General features: G+C 38.6%; 2 protein-coding genes and 1 long non-coding RNA gene across 5 annotated transcripts in view; 2 read left to right on the top strand and 1 right to left on the bottom strand.

Annotated features, from left to right (window-relative positions):
* Positions 1-9,156, bottom strand: part of LOC143188626 (proton-coupled amino acid transporter-like protein pathetic) — a 46,125-nt gene extending 36,969 nt beyond the window's left edge. Inside the window, exon 1 of the mRNA XM_076392975.1 lies at positions 8,381-9,156. Within this exon, the coding sequence (XP_076249090.1) occupies positions 8,381-8,431 (51 nt within the window). The 5' untranslated portion in view covers positions 8,432-9,156. The remainder of the gene's footprint in view (positions 1-8,380) is intronic.
* Positions 1-19,970, top strand: part of Atg13 (Autophagy-related 13) — a 45,340-nt gene that overhangs the window by 15,317 nt on the left and 10,053 nt on the right. The gene's annotated exons all lie outside the window — the stretch shown is intronic.
* Positions 7,104-8,274, top strand: LOC143177116 (uncharacterized). Its single transcript, XR_013001537.1, has 3 exons — positions 7,104-7,232; positions 7,599-7,724; positions 7,782-8,274. It is a non-coding gene; the product is annotated as an uncharacterized LOC143177116 (long non-coding RNA).

The following is a 19,970-nucleotide window of genomic DNA, read 5'->3' on the forward strand; positions in this document are numbered from 1 at the left end:
AAATGTGACATAATATTTTTAGATATTAGCCCCAGAGGGGTGATCGCCTCATTACCTTCCCCTCTAGATGTACCACTAAAGTGGGGTATATACTATATTAAGGAGGAGAAAATTAGAGTTCTTTAACCCTTAATTACTGGCATGGAGTTTGATAGATTCCACCTGGTATATTTTTATTATGGAGACTTTATAATACAAGTTGGGTATACATACATACCTTGTCTCTACATTCCAATTAATGTCACATTAATTTTACAAATATTTAATATTCATATGTTTTCATCAGAGTCTTCGTGTCTTAAAATTGAGTGTCCGTAGTTAAGGGTTAAATGACGTTCATCCATCAACATTTAATATTTAACAAAAGAAATAAAAATTGGTGATATATTCTCTAAACGATTTCTCTGGTAAATCATAGCGTTTTTTCTCGCATGCCATTCGAGTGAAGTGAAATTCTACGTGGGCCGATGACGCCACGTATACTACCGGAAGACAAGCTTTCTTCTCAACAGTGCGGCGTCTATATCTTCTTTCGTTTAATATGGAAACTGAATAAAAGAACACAAGATTGAGACCAGACAGCAACTTTACCAGATTCATTTCCATTCAATCTAATTCTTGGCCTGCCAATGCAACCCGAGCAGTATAATTCCTCCAAGATTGCATCCTACCGATTCCATTCGCGTTTGAGATTACTTCGAGAATCGCGATAAAATATGCATAACGTAATTCTCGTACCATTTTCCTTCGTTCGCCTCGAGCATAATCGGTTCGATCGCCGTGTTGAACTTCGCCTATGAAGGCCCTCGCGACAAGGACGCTGGCACACGTGACCGCTTCCTACTTTGCGAGAGAGGACGGAAACGAGCAGTCTCGTGTGCATGTGTCGTTCTTCGCTAATTAAGTTCGCGGAAGGTGCACGCGGAAAGCGGGCATTGAAATCGCCGTGCGAAACGCTGGGACCAGGACGAAAGGAGCCACAGAAAGGGGAGACGGTGACCGTCGTGGCCGAACAAGTTGGGACACGACGGAGAATAGCGAACAAGAAGAGGGGAGCAAAGGAATAGCGCGAGGGGAGGGGTGCAGGAAGGAAGAAGGGGGAAAGACAAGAAAGGACGCGAAACCGAAGGTGGGGACAGAGGAAAGGTGTTCGACTAGGAAATTTCCATGACGTAGAAGCGCACTCGTGGATTGCCCTGACTTCTACGCGTCTATCATTCTTGCGTCCAAGGAAGTCATCGAACATTGCGTGAAATTGGGGAGGAAATACAGGGTGGAGCTTGGAACACATTTCACCCCTGCCAGGATGGCTACCTTAAATCGATAAGAAAAAAAAGTTTTGAGAAAAGCGGAAGGAAAACTTGTATTTGCGAAATTACTTCAGTATTATATAAGAAAACATATGTTAGCTCGAATTTACTAAAAACTGAATCCTGCTAAGTTAGAAATTACAGCAAATCTATGTACTTTGCAATACATTATGAAACGGAATGAAAGATTGTTAAATTTTCATTTGAAATACATCCCCTTAAGCTAATCCTAGGTCTAACCAGATGGACACTTAAGATGAATTCTACGTTCAGGTCAGATCAACACAGCCACTCGTGACAATTGCCACATTTCCAGATGGTTGCTAGATTATTATATATTTGCAAGACGCTACACGTGATGGAATAAACATCTGATAAGACGTTCTAATGTTTCCACGTTCTCAGCGTAAATAACAAATTTCAGACTGAAAAGAGACACTGAGAATAAGTTGACTTTTGACTCTTGACTCTTGATACTCTATTGCGCTACCATTTTCACCTCCGCACTGTTTCCACGACGTCGTTATATACACTTCTTCCATTTAATGTAGCCTTCGATTAACTGCTGGAACGAGTATAACGAATGCGCGTCTGGGAATCGTGGCGGGTCATAAATATAAAAGACGATCATTTTTCTGACGATTGAGCTCTGCGACGCCACGAGGAACCTAGTTTCGGTTACGAAACAAAAAGGGTCGAACGCTCAACGACCATCGGTTTTTTTTAAGTTTCTGCGACACAGAAGGGAAGGGAGGCCGCTTGAATAACGAGGGAACTTTGCCAGCGAGAAACGGAGAGGGAACATTGAAAGGCTCTTTTGCGAACGACGGTTTCTCCGAAATCCTGATGCCCAGAGAAATCTTCCTTCCCACCGGTCCCCCTTCATTCTATCTACAACTCGGCAAACCACTGTGTTACATGGTAAACATTACCAGTGGAATCTTTTCTCTAGTGAATAGTCTTATTGCACGATAGTATGTATGTAACGTGAATTTCTTGACCGTCCAACTCCCATTGTTGATCGTAAGAATGGGAAGTTACTTTTCTTTATTTTAGAAGACTAAAACATTTGGAGGAATATTTTTGTGGGATCTTTGATTTTTGAGATGAGGAAAATTTTTGGAATTTTAATTTGCCTGTTATTGAATGTGAGTAAGCTGTTATCATTTGTGAAACACGAATTTGTATCGTGCAAATGAGATGACTTTTTTTAGAATTCGTTTCCATTGCTTAACATATTAATTTTCGAACCTTTATATGTTCAAATATTCAAATATTCAAACATTCAAATATTCAAATATTTAAATATTTCAAAAGTTTTTTTAACTTTCCTAGATTCAAATTTTCAAAATTTAGCTTTCTTGTTTCCAAATTTTCAAATTTGAAACAAAAATATTTCGATATTCTCGGTAACCGAATACTTCTAGTAACCATTTTAAACTAGAACCTTTTGCGCCCTTAGTGTTAAAGAACTACTTCCTCTATTTACGTCACCTCAAAATTCGAATTTAACTACAAACTTTAAATTTCCCTGAATTTCGACTTGAACTATCGATACTAAATTCCTAATTCCTTCAATTTTCCTGTCAAAACCTAGCCCTCTACAAAGCTCTGACAACCCCTATAACAACTCAGCTCTTAATAAAGCGTCCTTCTCCATTTTGCACTTGAACTCAAACGTAACCTATCTCGTCGATAAGCTCATCCAATCGATGGGAGGAGTCAATGATCAGTAACCGAGTCGCATAGAGAAGAACTAAGCGCGTTCGATAATCGATCGAGGTCACGATAGAAACTAGAGAAGTCACTACGGTAGCAACGAAGAAGTCGCAACCGTTCACCGATCCAAATCGCGTCGATTTGAATCTCAATTCTTCTGGAACGAGCCTGATTACTACTCATGTCCCAAGAGAAGTCCTCTGAGGAGTACTGCCTCCAATGCTTTTCAGGGAACTTCTCATGGGACACGAGTAGTATTACCTCTCATGCTTTTCAGGGAATTTCTCATGAAACACGAGTACTATTACCTCTCATGCTGTTCAGGAGCCTTCTCATGGGACAGAAGTAGTATTGCCTCTCATGCTTTTTAGGAGACTTTTCATGGGACACGAGTGGTGCATGCCATCGTTAGCTACCGTGTCAAATGGACACGTTTCGTTAGATGAACGGACGTAATTCGAGTAGCGAGATTCGACGGTGACCAGACGGGTGGGCAAGGCCGTCTCCGCCGGAAATATCTGTCTATCGGGATTGGCGGTCAACGTTTGCCTCTGAGAGAGACCCTCCGCGAAAAACTGGTCTTGACACGACGAAAAAAGTCGGACACGACTACCCCCTCTACACCTTACTTCCTTTTCTTTCCTTTCGTTGGGAGACTCTAGACGCGATCGACTTGCGGTCGAAACAAGTTTTTTGCGCGTTGCTTCCACTCTTAGAATCTAAACTGTTTAACCATTATGGATGTGAGGGCGATCAGAGAGAACGATGGCTGATAGTGCGTATTTTTGGAACAGAATAAGGAATTTTAGAATTGTGGCGTTTGTGAAGGAATAGCGACATTTGTTATAATGAAATTACTTCATGCAAGTATACTCAAATTAATGAGGAGATGTGTAATATAGCATGCTTGAATGGGAATTTTGTGTGACTTTAAGTAGAAAGAGAAATCTGTTATTTAGATGTCATTGAGATATAAATGGCACTGAGATGAGGAAAATTTACAATTAGTGGCAGCTGGAGAATAGTAATTTGCAAGAATTGGGGAAAATGTCATATGTGAGTGTTATCTTTTTGGAGCAGAGAACAAATGGAAGACTAAGATGGCACAGATCTATGGCACTATTCTGACGCATAAGATTTACATTTTTCCAAATAGAAGGACACAATATTTGCATTCCATTTACATAGTATCTATTTATCATTTTGATGCCACGACACTTTTAAACCGATATCAGTAAAACCACTAATAAAGGATCATGTGAAAAAATCACATCTCCGCAAATAATCTGCGTTTGCGTGCAGAGTAGTGTAATGATGCCAGATTTATGTGTTTAAAATACTGTAAAATTGGTTCACAAAGTGTTATTACGTTTGTGAGGAAAGAGACCTTCTATATTTAAACGCTCCAAATTCGCGAATCACCAGCTGCGACTCGACAAATATTTAGGGACCTTATATTTTTATTACGCCTTAACTGCAAATTTAATTTTAGAATTCCCACCCACAAATTTCACGTCCATCTAAAAATAGTTTCTCTCCTCTTTTTATTCTCTCTAAGCTCACAACTATGTCACACTATAAATAAAATTATTCGTAGCTTTTATTTCCGATCAAGAGGGAGGCAGCGCTGTCTCAGCGTTCTAAAGTCAGACATTTTATTCCCTCTGCTCCGAACCAAGAGAGAAAAATTTCTATCTGCTACACTACAACGGTATGTAAATCGCTAAAAAGATTCACGCTAATTCTGAAGCACAACATTCCCAGATGAAATAAAATATTGGATCCAGCCGCGGAATTCAGACACGCTCGTAGAAAAAAAAAAAAATTGTGCGTAAATTGTCGTGACGCAAAACGCGATGAAAATTCAAATCGCGAAAATAGAAAGCAAACATGACAAGTAATTAATTTAGAAATCGTTCACGTGTTCATCATTCAATCTTCGACAACGTGTCAGAATCTTTGAACAAGTGTACCTTTTCCGTGTCTAAAGCAATCTCTTAAGTGCAAGATAAGAAAACATACATATCAAAAGCTTATTATTTTACGTCAGTAGAAGTTCGGATACTGTTGAGGTATTAAAGAAACGACAATAAGAAATGAACGAAGTAATGTGATAATGGGAAAGTACAGAATTAGTCGAACGACTACTTTTTCCACTCAAGATTTTTAAATAAATTAGAGTTATAGATTTTTGTCGGCATCGAACGTCGCGGCGCCTTGAAAATCAGTCTGATTATCCACTGCCACTATCTTTCAAAGAAATAAGATACGAGACTATAATTCTTTCAATGTTGTGATTCAGTAACATTGGTTGCTTATCGACGGAGTAAAAAGAGTGCTATCACCCTGATATCGCGGTAAAACGCGATAGCAGATAAACAACGATTACTATCGCGACAGATTGAGGTATCCCTATCACAAGATTATGAAAAATATCATTTCCGTGTGTTCTCTCTTTCAAATACATACACACTGTATATACAGGGTGTTCCAGTTTATGGATGCCAAACTCTGTCAGTGTATTCTATGATTCACAAAAACAAAAAGTGTTATATGTAAATATAGAAGTATATACTCTACATATACTTGCTCTTTACATTCGACAATAGCAAATTGATGTCGTGATCGATTTTCACGTGGTCATATCTCTAAGAATAGATGACGCAATATAATCGTAAGAAATTGTTTCGAGTGTAAACACGATTGTTAATCTTCATTGCAGTGAAATCGTGAAGTGCGTAGACATAACAATGAATACAGTAATTGGCCTATTTTGTTTATCTGATACGTATAATATATGACCTAGATTAAATGGAGATTATCGTGTATGAATGTGGAAAATTTGCAAACATAAAAAGAGAATTTGTCAGACCTGCTATCGTCAATAATGAATCAATCTGTTTATTCTGAATTATACTCGTAAATGTCAATCTCGAGTTCTCTTAAGCACTTTAATGACAACACAAATCCATTTCCTGAGGATTGCAATTATGGAGATATGAGATTTCATAAAACAGCACGTCTGGTTTGCAAACATTTCTCCTCCGGTATTTGTAAATTAAATTAATGCAATATAATCGTGTTTATGGAACAGTCACATTAATTAATCTCGTTAGGGATGATCGCACATATGTGCACATTTCAAAATTTCAAAATTTTAAAATGTGTGAATTTGAATATTTAAATATTAGAAAATTCTAAAATTTAAATATTTAAAAATTTGAAAGCTCGAGAATTTAAGAACCCAAAATTTTAAGAATTTATTATTATAAAAATTCTTGCTTCAAATGATGCATAGAACCGATCATTATATTAAAAATCAGGTATTGGTCGCTAAACAGAAGTTCGATGTGTCGCATTCTAACAATCTCTCGCTACATCTCGAACGTATCATCTAGACTTACGCGGTTGTGCAACAATGGAAAGTGACCGCGAAATACACATGAAATGGGAAGGAAGGAAGATACAGTAACAAGGGATAGAACATAATGCTCATAATTCGCGCGATGACGCGCGTCAGAAGTACAAACGCGCGTTTTTCGCGGCCGCCTTGCGTGTGCGACCTCCTTTTATCAATTCCACGTGACGCTTGATACGACTTGAAACGACTCTTTGCTGAGTCAACGTTCGGTGTGCTCCGCGGTAGCAATATTTTATGCACGAATTTGTAAGAGCTATGTAAATGGAATGGGGAAAGAGCACCAAGAGGTATGCAAACGAAGGTTTTCAGCGTAGAAGAGAGAAAGACTAAGGAGGTCTCTCACTGTATTTACATAGGATATAAGGGTAATGGTAGGACACTATGAACTTTTTGATAGATATACAATTAGTGTATGTAAATTAATTCTGTAATGTTTCAAGCAAAATTCAAAGTGGATTTGTAGGTCTACTGCGCAACATAGATGGCGTTTCTTTAAAATTCCTAAAAGGCGGGAAAGTATTTAAATTTAAAATAACTATTGCAGTTATTAAGGTAAGCTTCAAAACACTAAATTAAGATGCCCACTTAATGTAACAGAATTATCAAGTGACTTCTTGATAAACGAAACTTCGTTTTGTAGGAAGAGTCGATTTGAACATTTATCGAGTAAATATATACCTAGCTGAGTAATAAGGAAAAAAATTCTGAGAAATAATAGAAATATCATTACATTAAATATGGATGGTTCATAATGTTGAACATGTAAAATAAATTAACTAAAAGTAAGTACCTATATAGGTAAGATATCTACTCGACATCTGATATCAAAATAGCAATACATAAAATCGATAAGATTTGAAAACGGAAATACATAGTATTGCTAATAAGTAAGATTAAGATTTGAAAACTAAATGGAAAGACATTGATAGACTAAGGTATGTCAATTTTTTAATTCACTCAGACATGTTGATCACTATCTAACGATACAACTTTTTTAACCTTCAAGCTTGTTTCACAATAGGATTTTTCGTAAGCTCTAATAAACTCAATAATTTTTTATAATAAAAAATTTCAATATTTACAATTTAACTCAATCTTGTTTTAATCAATGCCTCGTATAAGGAGTAAAATATTTGCAGATACGAAAGCAACATGAAACTCATGGGAAACATACTCCGATCTCCCTACTACCATACTATTACGTTAGGTCTCAGTAGATTAAAGAGAAACCAAAAATAACTCGCGCCAGAATCGAGCGTCTACTGCCCTTAGAGGTAAGTAAGAATTTGCTCATCGAGATTACGTTCACTTTGCAAATGTTTGATTTCCAGATTCCTCCTCACCGTTTGCTTAACCTTTACATATTCATGTCTCGGCTTACCCTCGCGACAACGGTGAATGGTCTTTTTGAACCAGTTTTAAATATCTCCCTAACCAGTTTCGTCAGATATTTAGCTCCAAATGGGTCTCAAAACTCAAGCAAAGTAAATAAAGTAAATAAAGAAAAAAAAACAGCCAGACCAAATCTCAAATTCGGCGTTAAGAAAATACGATCAAAGTTTTTCCGCATTCCCTATCATCAACTCAACTGACACAATCTACCACCAGCTCGACGATACCGATACATATCGATTTTTCACGGAACGTCGCACCTTTATTCAGACGCGCCTCGATCAGACGCACTTCCGTCGGAATTCAATGAATTCCCACGCGATCGAACGACCACGTATGTAACCGTTAATCCACGATAAACCTGTTTCGTCAGCGTTTCGCTACGAATTTTTAATGAAGCGTCGTTACGCAACAATAAGTATCCACAGAAACGAGCCCCGGCGCGAAGACAATCGCCGTGTCGTTTCGTTTTAACATTACACACGGTACACATTAGAAAACTAAAAACATGAGAAATTATAAAAAAATAAAGACTGACCTGAAATTTGCCCCCGTGAACCAGTGCCTCGCTCTGCATTTTGTGCGACATCCTCTCTCAAAGGGGTCTCGATCGACCGTGCTGTATGAAATCGTCAGTGCAACCTTTCTGCCAAGCTGTCGCCCGTTTTACTCTCGCTCTAACTTCGCTCGAGTTTCTCGGTCGATCGGAAACTGGCCTGCCGTCGAAGTCTCCTCTCCCGCTTCTCCCGGGACGTTCGATTCACTTTTGGCGGTCTGACCGTCGTGGTACACCCACACGCGCTACCGAGCCACCACACACTACGTGGCGCGTATTACAAACGATAAGGGGATCGTAGCTGAACCGCGTGTACCACACAAGCCTTCTGTCTCCCTCTTCGACGCGCAACCGAACCTTGCTCTTGCTATTCGATAACCGCCCTCCTCGACGTGTGAACTCGCACTGACCCTCCTCCTTTGCGCGCAGACTTTCTTCTACGCTTTCTCCCGGCTCGAGGGATGCTCGTGGCCGAAGGATCTATCAGGGTGGGAGAGGGACCGAAATAAGCGAGCCTTGTGGGGTGAGGGTAGGATAGGGGAACGATTCTGGATCCTTGGTGGTCTCGTTTTATAGTCGGATTGGCGCCAACGTTACGACGCTGATCGTGTGCCGTTGGGGGAAAGGTGCATGGAAAGAGATCGAATCTCTGGAGAAACGTCGCGAGTGTCGAGGAGACTCGGCTAGGAATGAGGATCCACGATGTGGGAGGCCGCGCTGTTCGTTCTCCTTCTCCCATTGCCCCTTCCATCGTCTCTTTCCTCGTACCATGCATAGCCACACGCGCGCGTGTGCTGCGTACGGCTGGAGAGTTGACTGACGGAAGGAATGCGGGCCTAATTGGTCGTAGCGAAATAAGTCAGTCTTCTTGGACAAAATCGTAGACTCGCACCAGACGACTTTTGTTGTTGGCTGATCTGCAAACATTTTTACATCACGTTTACTATAGAATCTGTGCCTGTAGCGTGGCATGGCAAAGGTGGGAATAGGAGGAGCAAGCGGCTTGCTCCTCTTGCCCCTGTGTCGCCTCGACTGCCAACTTGCTGTGTATAATACACAGCCACACACGCGTGTGTGTAGCTAGCACACACGTGTGCGTTTGTACACAAGCAAACACACACGCGTGTGTATACAGCCCCCACGGAACCACTGAACGACAACCTAACGGCTAAGCTCCCCGGTTACTATGGCTCGCCCCCCACCCTAACCCAGCAACCTCGAACCCCCTCTTGCACCCTCCTGATCACGGTCAACGCTCACTTTTCTGGGTTCGCGGACGATGTTCGCCACTTACCAGCAGCCACCACTACCATCGGCAGGTTCGCTGGCGTCGTTGCCACCACTTCCATCGTCCTCGTCGCCCACTGTCGTCTTCTTCCTCCTCTCCCTTTCTGGCTTTCTCTGTTTCTTCTTCGACGCTCCGGGCGACGCGTTGCAAACTTTTGCCTGGTCGAAAAAAGTATAATTTTAATAACCTTCTGTTGTCATGACCTCGTGATTTTCAGTTCCTAATGTTTAAGGGTTCGAATATCTAACTGGGAAGGGTGCTTGTGGATCTTTATGCATTTATGGCAAATTTCAATATGCAAGGACGTACAAAATCCATATAATGGAGGAAATTCTACCAAATGTCAAAGGTTAAATACGCTTTGTAGTTTTTGGAGAGAGAAACAAATTTCTAACTATACTGTTGAAGAAGACTAATATTGAATAATTGCCAAGATTTTTCGAAAGAATCGATAAAAAATGTGGGATTTACTTTGAAAACTGGCATTTTTTCGATACACGCTGTACATGGCATCCTATAACTCCTGCCACTTCCGGTTGCTGTAGTACTATGTACTTAGAGGGTAAAAAATTCTTCAACGCTGAGGAAGTGAAAAATAGGATAACTTAATTTTTCTATAGAAAATCCAAAGAATTCTACACAAAAGGTATTCGAGATAGTTTCTAGATAATAAAGAGTCGTCGAAAACATTAAGGAGTACTTAACCTTAAACAATTAATATCAAATACTAGATTAAGAAGACAAAAGATTTTTGAAGAAAACCATTAATAAATCGAAAATAGTTGTCTTCTTAAGTATTTGCATAAGTTTGTTTTAGTTTATAAGAAAATGAAGTCCTGTTTTAGGTTAAGTTTTTAATAAAGTTCTTTAAGGAAAAACGAAATTACTTGACGGTGTCTAGTAGTTCTGCACAGTCAGATAGCTGTTTTAAGACACTCTGCGGCGTCGCGACCCTTTCTCAACGGGTCTTTCTTTCTCCCTTCCTCTCTTTCGCCCTTCTTCGTTTGTCTTCTTTCTACTGCGCTAGAGCTCGTTAGTCCCTCTTTTTCTTTCACCCGCCAGTCGCCTCTTTCGCCCACGAAATCCACTCGCCACTCCCATCGCACATGCCAAATCCATTTACGTCGAACGCGTTTCTGCATCATTATCCGCCTATCGGGCTCATAATCGTGTTGCATCGGCATCGACAAGCTGCCCGACCGCTACAGGATCAAGGTTACTGCTGTTGATGTTCGACGACGCGCGCATCCAGCGCCACCGCGAACTTTATCGAAAGCGCGCGAACATTGTGAAACGTTTGATTCGATCGGCGAATTTTTACGTAATCTTGTCATGTGGCGGAACCTGCGTGGAAATTGTATGTTGAATGCCAGAAGGGTTTAAAGACACTTAGGCTCTTTTTGCATGAAAAGTATAAATAGATTCTTTGTTCCTTTGTCAATGTAGTCCTTAAATTGAATTACTTTATCTTTAGAATTGACAAAGCTATGGCAAATTAATATTGAAGCATTATTGAAGATGAGGAATAAGTTGAAGGGAGACACTAGTAGTTTTTCATTTGTTTTTGAGTTTTTATTATATCTGTTATATTTTTTCTTATGTCAGCATTGTTTAGTTGTGCAATTTATGAGTTAATATTTACAATTAATGAGGAAGGTATAGTGAAATCATGAATTTGAATGACTGAATGACGACAACAGGTTTTAATCTTAATTGAAATATGAAATACCAGGGTATAAACGGTTGACTAAATTAAAATTTCTAATTTGAAAGTTAAGCAAAGTTAAAGAAAATTACAGATTAGTAAGTGCAAGATTATAGAATTTGGAAGTTCCTATTGCATAATTTTGTATGCATGTATGTTTTATTTATGTGAATTATGTATTCATGTTGTGTAAAAACTAATAAGTTGTCCATTAATAATTAATGTTTTCCCGGAAACGCTTTCTTTCCCAAATTTTAGATATGCTTACTCAAATTACTTTCTTTTTATCTGTTTCGTGGCGTCTGTAAGATCTCCTAAGTGATATGAGGAAGTAATAGAGAGTAAAGTATTTTTCCACGGGAATAAGGAAAACATTCACATGAACTTCTGCGAAATAATTGTAACTTTAGAAATACGTCACTTAACTTTACTTCCTCCATTAGTTTCCCAACAACCCATAAATTTTACAATATTCACTTACTTTTTAAAAAAAATTTCACATAAATAAAATGTTCCATAAAATAAATTCTTCACCTTATTCTTTATTTCTTTATCCCAATAAAGTGTTGTAATTTAATTTTATGACTAACGGAACACGTTACTTGAATTTCTGATTCAATATTAATCTATTCGCATACACGTTTCTAATCTTAATTCTATCTTTAATCTTTTAATAAATTGAAGAATATCAAAATGACGTTCACAGAAACCAGATTAAAGTGAAAGAATTAATATCATCGATTCTGGAACCGTCAAAAACTGTTCCCCTCTCTTTTCTCGACTGATAAAAGAGAAGATCGCTTCCTCACGCTCCAATAACTTGAATTAACGGTTACGAAATACACGTTCATTCACATGGTTCTCTTCGATGAGAATTCTGGGATAACACAGACTCCACAGATGCAAACACTACATCGTTCCTTTTGGCAAAGAACGGGATGCTTGTTTTGGAATTTTATTGCTTGAGTCACCGATTACAAAACGCTCGTATACTTGTACTCCTATATGTGTGAGCTCCTCTATCAATCGCTGCAATAGTACTTGATTGGTGCGGAAGTGTACCTATACATTTGTATAGTACACATGTATAGTATAATATATGTATAATATAGTAAGCATGTGTGTACATTTGAACGACAAAATAAAGAGACGTAGTTACGTCTGATAACACTGGTTACGAAAAAACGTTTACTTGATATGTTCATAGAAGTAACGTCGTCTTACACAGGTAATAGCATTGTCATACTGTGCTATCATAACTCATTATTGAGTCATTTTAAAATGATCTATTTTAAGCTGTGACATCTTGGACAGACATCTAATCAATAGAAATCAGATATGCCGATTTCTTGAAAAAGAGTACACTAATTGTTAAAACTCAAAGGCTTTGATAAAATGCTTCGCAAAGTTCTGATAAACATAATCAGGATTAAACGTTATTCTGCAATAAAAATACTTTGATTAAGCTATCTCGAATAAAGATAATTAGAAATCGAAAGAAACTACTGCATTCTATTTAATAGTTGAGATTGGAGATCTCATTAACTTGAACATCAATTGATATGAAAACTTACGATGGAGTAAATGCAACTTTTCTCAAAGACGAAACCAATGCAAATGCATGGAACATTCGTACGGCTGTAGAAATTCCAGGAAAACGCCTGCTTCTACGTGACAGAATCTTAATTTCTGCTTTCCAAGATACAATGATTATCGCGTTACGTACTTCGAAATACAAATATGTACTAAAAGCTACGCCAAACAGTGTTAATGATTACACATTGCGTCAGTGGAGCGAAAACGTTATCCAATAATTAATTACTAGTATTGTAATTGATAATTAGGTACATTCGTGGCCTCAGATAAATGCTAATCATAAATGATTTCACAATCGAAATTCATTTCGTGAAACACGCTCTCTTCTTGCAGTCACCGGTGATTCACCTAATTTTGCATATTCTGCATATCTAGGTCCATTGACGCTGGAAAGATATCCCTGAGCACACGTGTCATCGAGGAAGATCAGACTGATTTTATGATCTCATCGTTATTTATTTCGAGCCAATTTCAATTCGTTTAAGAATCAGGGTTAATAACGTTGTTGACACCTTGTCCGTGGCGCGCGAAGATTAAAGTGACGCGTGTTAATTTCCTCTCTTTCGCCGTTTCATTTGCCGTTTCAGCGCTGACGAATCACGTTCCCCTTTGCCGTTTTCTTCGTGGAATGCACGCCATATCGTTTTACGCGTAACAAGCGGCTTTTGTTAACGACACGAACAAACGTGTCATAACGAATGACGTTTGGAGTGAGGTATGGATCGAATTGGATTAAAGAACCGAATCACCTTCCCAGTCTTCTCACATTTAATTAAGATACCATTAATGATATGTGAGAATATACTCGCTAATTTGTTCACCGTTACGGTAACGGCATTTTTTATTTACTTTAACAAAGCGTCGACTAAAGTGTTAACACGGAACACGATCGTATTAATCATAAAAATTCTCACTATTTCTCACGTGGATTGTTGCTCATTGTTTTACGATCTTGAGAAAATTTCTAATCTTAAAATATTCCCAAAGCAGCCACTAATATGTTGTATATTAGACCTGTCGGAAAGTTCTGACCGATTTCTTCATTTTGTCTACTTAAAACCAGACCTAAGGTAGAGTCGTAAGGTAGAACCTAAGGTGTGAATGATGACATAACTGTAGTCCTTTCCTTTGTGTGTTACCTTTGTCAGCTTAGTTTGTTAATTGTAAACGTTTAAAGAAAACAGTGAGTACCGTCATATCTCACATAACAGCGGTGGAATTCTACGGGACCGATTCTCGGTTCACACGGTATCAATAACAATCACTGCCTTCCATGGCCTGACCCCTGCCACGACCTTCGCACTGACAATGGTGCTACTCGATTTGCCGAGTTTCAGGCGTATTTTATCAATTTCTAATTTCTATGTGTCTGTAATTAACAAGTAAAATCTCGTTCGCAATTTCATTAGTATTTAATTATTTTTTAATCTTCTATGAATTCTATGGTCATTCATTTCTGCAAAACTCCATATTTGATTAAAAAATTTCATATGTAGAGGCCGCAAGGGAAGAATTTAATAAGTTCATTTTTGTCGATTTTCTGTTTTATATATCATCTGGTAGCTAAAAGGGTGTGCATTCGTATGTCAGAGTTGAAAAGATGGAGATCTTGATAAGTTCCAAGATATAATCACTTTCATAATGAGCTTACAGAAAAATATCTTAACGAGTCCATGTGAAACAAGAAAATAATTTGACAAGTCAACGAGAAATTCAAAATTATTAAATAGTTGCTAACAATTTTATCGAATATAATTGAAATCGCTCTCCTGTAAAATTTAGGAAATGTGACTTATCAAGTTCTTACCCGAGGTCTTCCCGTGGTATTAAAGTATCGATATTTTTGTTACTCGTTACGTAGTTATTCAAAATATGGAGCCTAGAAATGAAAAAATTATTAAGATCCTAAATATTAATAGGGATCACTATATTAATTGTAGGAAATTAATAATCTCCTAGAACTTTAAAGAAACACCGAAGCCTAACTACTTACGCTCTCGTCAAATAAAGAATTTAGATCGAAACCAGTTCAACGACGACGATGGCCCTTAATTACTCCCCTTTTGATCGTGTCCCTGCCTGGCTCCGGTTAATGTTCGCGTAATCATTCGTCGCGTATCGTCTAATAATAAAACGGAACGCGGCGTTCGACCGCTGTGATTAGAATCGACATTGTCATCGCTCAGGGTTAGTCCGAATCGGTGTCGATTTATTTGTCCGGGATCGAGGTTAACGGCATCGTTGACTCCTCGATTCGAATGATTTGCCGCCAGACGTTTCTTTCACCTCTGTTAATTGAGGGAACGGCTGTTCAACGTTTCTCACCGACATCGGCACACTCGCATTAACATCGATGAGCATTTTTTCCGAATGATATGTTAACGATTCGGCCATCGAAATGACTTTCAGAATTTCCATTTCTTCGTTGATTTTGGCTACTGAAAAAAGTACACATTTACATATGTACTTTCAGTGTGACGCCACATTTATCAAATCTCTGTTGATATTTTGATCCGGCTGCATATCTCGGTTAAAACCAGGAATATTATGGTAATATATGTTTTGGTAGAGGAATCGGAGAAATGCTTCCGATGAGTTTACAGTCTTAAGGTTATCGACATGGCCAGTTAAAAAAAGAAATCGATAAGCGCTGATGGCATCATTCTTCTGCTGCTTCCTCTTGCTCGTTCTTTTTTTTTTTTTATCTTCTGAGCATCCTTCGAATGTGAGAGAGATAATTGAGGCGGGACCGAAAATTGAACCGATCCCTCGGTCGATTAGTCATCGAATTTACACCGCTTGAGTGTTCTCGACGACGGAAATTTACCGTTTCCTACACAGCGAAATAAAGAACAAGAGGATGTCCGATGATAAAAAGAGGAACGAACTTCTGGAGATAGTGGTGGGAGATGATTAGGGTAAAGCAGAAAGGGGAGCTCGGAAGCTCGTAACAGCTGTAGCTACCATCTGCAACGTCATGGAGTATTCTTGCCCCCTTTGCTTTAATCATCCCCTTCGGCTGAACATTTTTGCAACCCACATATTTTGATATGCTAATTTCACTTTCACCTTGGATCGTGTCCTGGAACTGGTCTCGGGGTCGTGTTTATTTGAATTTGAATTCGAATTCAGGTTAGAAGCTTGCATTGAAAGTGGGGATAGTATCGTAATTGTCGAATGGTCGCCGTTTCGACGCAGTTTTTCGCAGTAGATGCTGTTCTTCGAGCTTGATGGACAACACGTGTCACACGGCACACTCAGATCCCATTCAAAAAGCATGACTCTTTGACACACCAACACGCTCTTTCATATGCAAAATCGCTCTTTGTGTCCTTCTATAGGCAACAATTGCGATTCATTGATGCGACACTACATTTCGCATTCAAGATTGCGACACATTACCGCTTTATTATACTCTTTCTACGTCAAAGGTGTGCTCTTATTAATATAAATAACTCAGTTTTTTCTGTAAGCAAAACTGAGGGCAAAGGAGATTAATATTATCCTTATTGTATCAATTCTTCAATACAACTGGTGGATTTAAAGAAAAGTGCAACTGTACTTTGTAGTTGTGCCAGTGTAGTTGTAGAAAAAATAGAATACTAGATCGTCCTAGTTACAAAATCATTCGCTAGTGTCCAATCTTAACTCTACCTGTAATAACAAATTTTAAATAAAAATAATGCCAATATTGTCTTACAACATTAGCACTTCCAACTTTTCCATCCTTCGGAAGTCGTCTGCCTTCGCATCCTCTCTCTTTTGAGATCCACTCATGCTAATCACACCGCTATATTAGCCTCAACGAGACTGATCTGTCATTAGTTTAACATTCATGTCCCGCATTCATCGATTGAGCGGTCCTCAATTCGCGCAAGGACATCGTTTTCATATCGACCTATTACTTTGCAATCCGAGCGCCGAATTTAATCAACGCCACGCCGTCATGTTTGTCAAGGAAGAAATTAAATTCCACGACGTATATTTTCACGTAACAGTACACAAAAGACGCAGCAACAAGATACGAAACGTTGACGGCATGGCTTGGCGAAGCTTCGTCGCGGCAATACGATATCGCGTTTAGGATTTGAATTTTGCGACGCTGATGTCGTAGGTAACACGAAACTTAGCCAGTTCTATTTCGCAACGAATTGACACGACGAAAAACTTTCCACTCCGGGACCGTTCAGGAGGATTTTGTGGGTTTTGCATTCTGTCGGTTCCGCTTGTTGCGACCGCGAGAGCGGAAGGGGACTAACTTCCCGTTTTCCTCCACGATTGTTTGTTTATGATTATGGAAGAATTGGATGATCACCGATAGTAGGGGAGAATGGGGTAATGGCGGTCACTTAAGCAATAACTGCTAGAAAACCAACATATAAAATAATATATTTAATGAAAGTCACTTTCCATAAACTTGAATGTCTAAGTTATTCATTTAATGCAAAAATTATCAGTTTTAGAATTATTTATTTGATGGAATCAATAATTAATCAAATCTTCACATGAATGACTTTAATCCTTTATCTTTATGACATACCGGGTTTTAAATAAAGTTGAACTGAAAAAATACTTTAACATTAGGGACTGTTCAGAGATACTCTGAATAGTGTTACAAGTGTCAAAAAAAAATAAGGAATACTATTTTGTAATAATAATACTGACCGCCATTATCCTATTCTTCCCTATACTTATCTATCATTTATGTCTGTAAAAAGGAAAAGGTTGTTTCAGCTTTTAGTAACCTAAGCTCCTAGAGTGATCGAATTCTGGTGAAAGTATGGGTTAAAGTTTCTATCACGCGCAACGCATCGATTTCGTGAGCAAAAACTGAAACGCGATCGCAAAAGACGAGAAACTTTCCACGTTCGTTTTAGTTGAAATCAATTAATGGGATTCGCCTCGATGGTAAGTCCATGGCATCGATTTCTAATAATGGCAGAATGTTCTTTTCGTAATTTGCAAGATGCAGTGTAGGTAATAAGCGTTTCCAGGAAATGAGATAAAAGTGCTATCAATGTAACAGTTCCCACGGATTCTGAGCCATTCTGGTTTCACTTCCGACGTCCCATTTTGCTCAAATTTACGTGAATGCTAATTGGAAGATGTGAAGTTACGTAGGCACGTGGAAAAGATAGGCATTGTTACTCTGATCCCTTACATTTTAAGTAGATGATTCTTCTCCATATAATTGCGCATACAAATATTTAAGCAATAGTGCTTGTGTTATTCTAAAGTCTCCTATCTGTCATAACTCTTACATCATTAATACAGTCCTGGAGTATTAGTAGATATAAAACAACACGAGTCTTGATAACGTATTTTCTTCATTGCACACGACATTATGCAGTAGCTTAAGATTTTGATCTTCAAATAACCAGTCACACCTAGGTTTCAATAAAGGATTATCCTGCATTACGCTAATTGCTTCGTGTTAGATCCTACATAAACATCTACAATTAGCTACCTACTTTGTTTATAGCGATCCATATCGTAAATTAGACTTTCAAGCTCTTTAAACGCACGCTACCTCATTCCCGTTAATCGCATTTTCTTGCGCAAGGTATCCATTATGTAAACAGCACTTTAAATGCATGTCGAATTAGTTTTCTGCCTTTTTTTACAAAATTCTAGAATGATAATAAATGGTGTTGTTGCCAGACACCCTGACTGGCAACAAATGGCGAAAATTTTAGGGGTAATTCTAAACATCAAAATAAAACAAAAATAAAGAGTAATAAATTTGCGATCGAGCTTACATTTGTTAATTATAAGTATTTATAATTAAGTAAAGTCCGCCTGAAACTTGGCAAATCGAGTAACATCATTGTTAGCGCGAAGCTAGTGGCAGGGATCAGACCATAGAGAGCAGTGATTGTTATAGCCACTGTTTCACAGTTATCCAAAGGGAGTGTTTCCTTACGTTAGTGGCTAGGTTAGTCACTATTCTTTTAAAAGCTTATACTTAATATTTTCGGCACTGAGTAGTGATATATTATATTAACTCATTTATTGCCCACCTGAAACGATGCACCATTCTAAAAATGCTAACTACATAGTTCACATTAATTCAATGGATGTAAATTTAACTCGCGATATGCATGACCAGCTACTTATTGGAGAAACCTCATCATACGTTAATTTGAGAAAGTTAACAAACGAAGACTCCAACGCAATTCTGTTATTTCTAATTTTCGTCTTATCTTGACGTGTAGAATCAACCTTTAAGTTTTCTCCCACCAGCAACCGAACACCCTTTACACTACTCGAATATTTTGACCTAGTGATTTATTGAAAGGGTAGAAATATGATACACCAAGATTTTGATCTATAGATAGTACTGACGTCTGTCACAATGATACAAAATTAAGTTATAAGATAACTAATTCACTAAACTTATTCGTCTGACTTGTTTATCTACAACTATTCTAAGACTTTCTAGGTCAAAAAAAAGATGGATACCTCACATTCCTACCCCCTCCTGTACCCTAAACGTTGGTGCAACAAGTGTCACGCGCAAGGTGTGATGTAACCTGTCAAAGGAACACAATATATGTCCTCCTTTTATTATCGAATGATGAATCGCCAACGATTGGCGTCGAAGATACCGCGCGTGTATTCAAAAATCGGGCAGGATTCCGTTCGAAGCTGTTTGGGGCGCCTTGCTGTCGCAATCGATGGTCACGAGGCCTGTATATAGGTCGCAGCAAGACAGATAGATGATAATGACGCAAATACGTGTAAAAAGTCCGCGAAAGTGTTACGTCTGTATTGGTCCTTCGCCCACGCGAGTCTGTTGTCGAAAAGCTCGATGTCCACGCGCGTGTCCTTTGACCTAGATACTCTTGGACGACTTTGTCCAATGTTAAGAGATTTCCTTCAAAACTACCCCCCTGCTCTTGAGCCTTGAACCTTGTTTTCGTCGAGTGCTTGGTCGGGTACGTCATTCAGTGGTTTGTTACTGGCACTGTTTGCGTTGGTTT

Source organism: Calliopsis andreniformis, chromosome 3 (genome assembly GCF_051401765.1).
Source record: "Calliopsis andreniformis isolate RMS-2024a chromosome 3, iyCalAndr_principal, whole genome shotgun sequence".
Classification (NCBI taxonomy): domain Eukaryota; kingdom Metazoa; phylum Arthropoda; class Insecta; order Hymenoptera; family Andrenidae; genus Calliopsis; species Calliopsis andreniformis.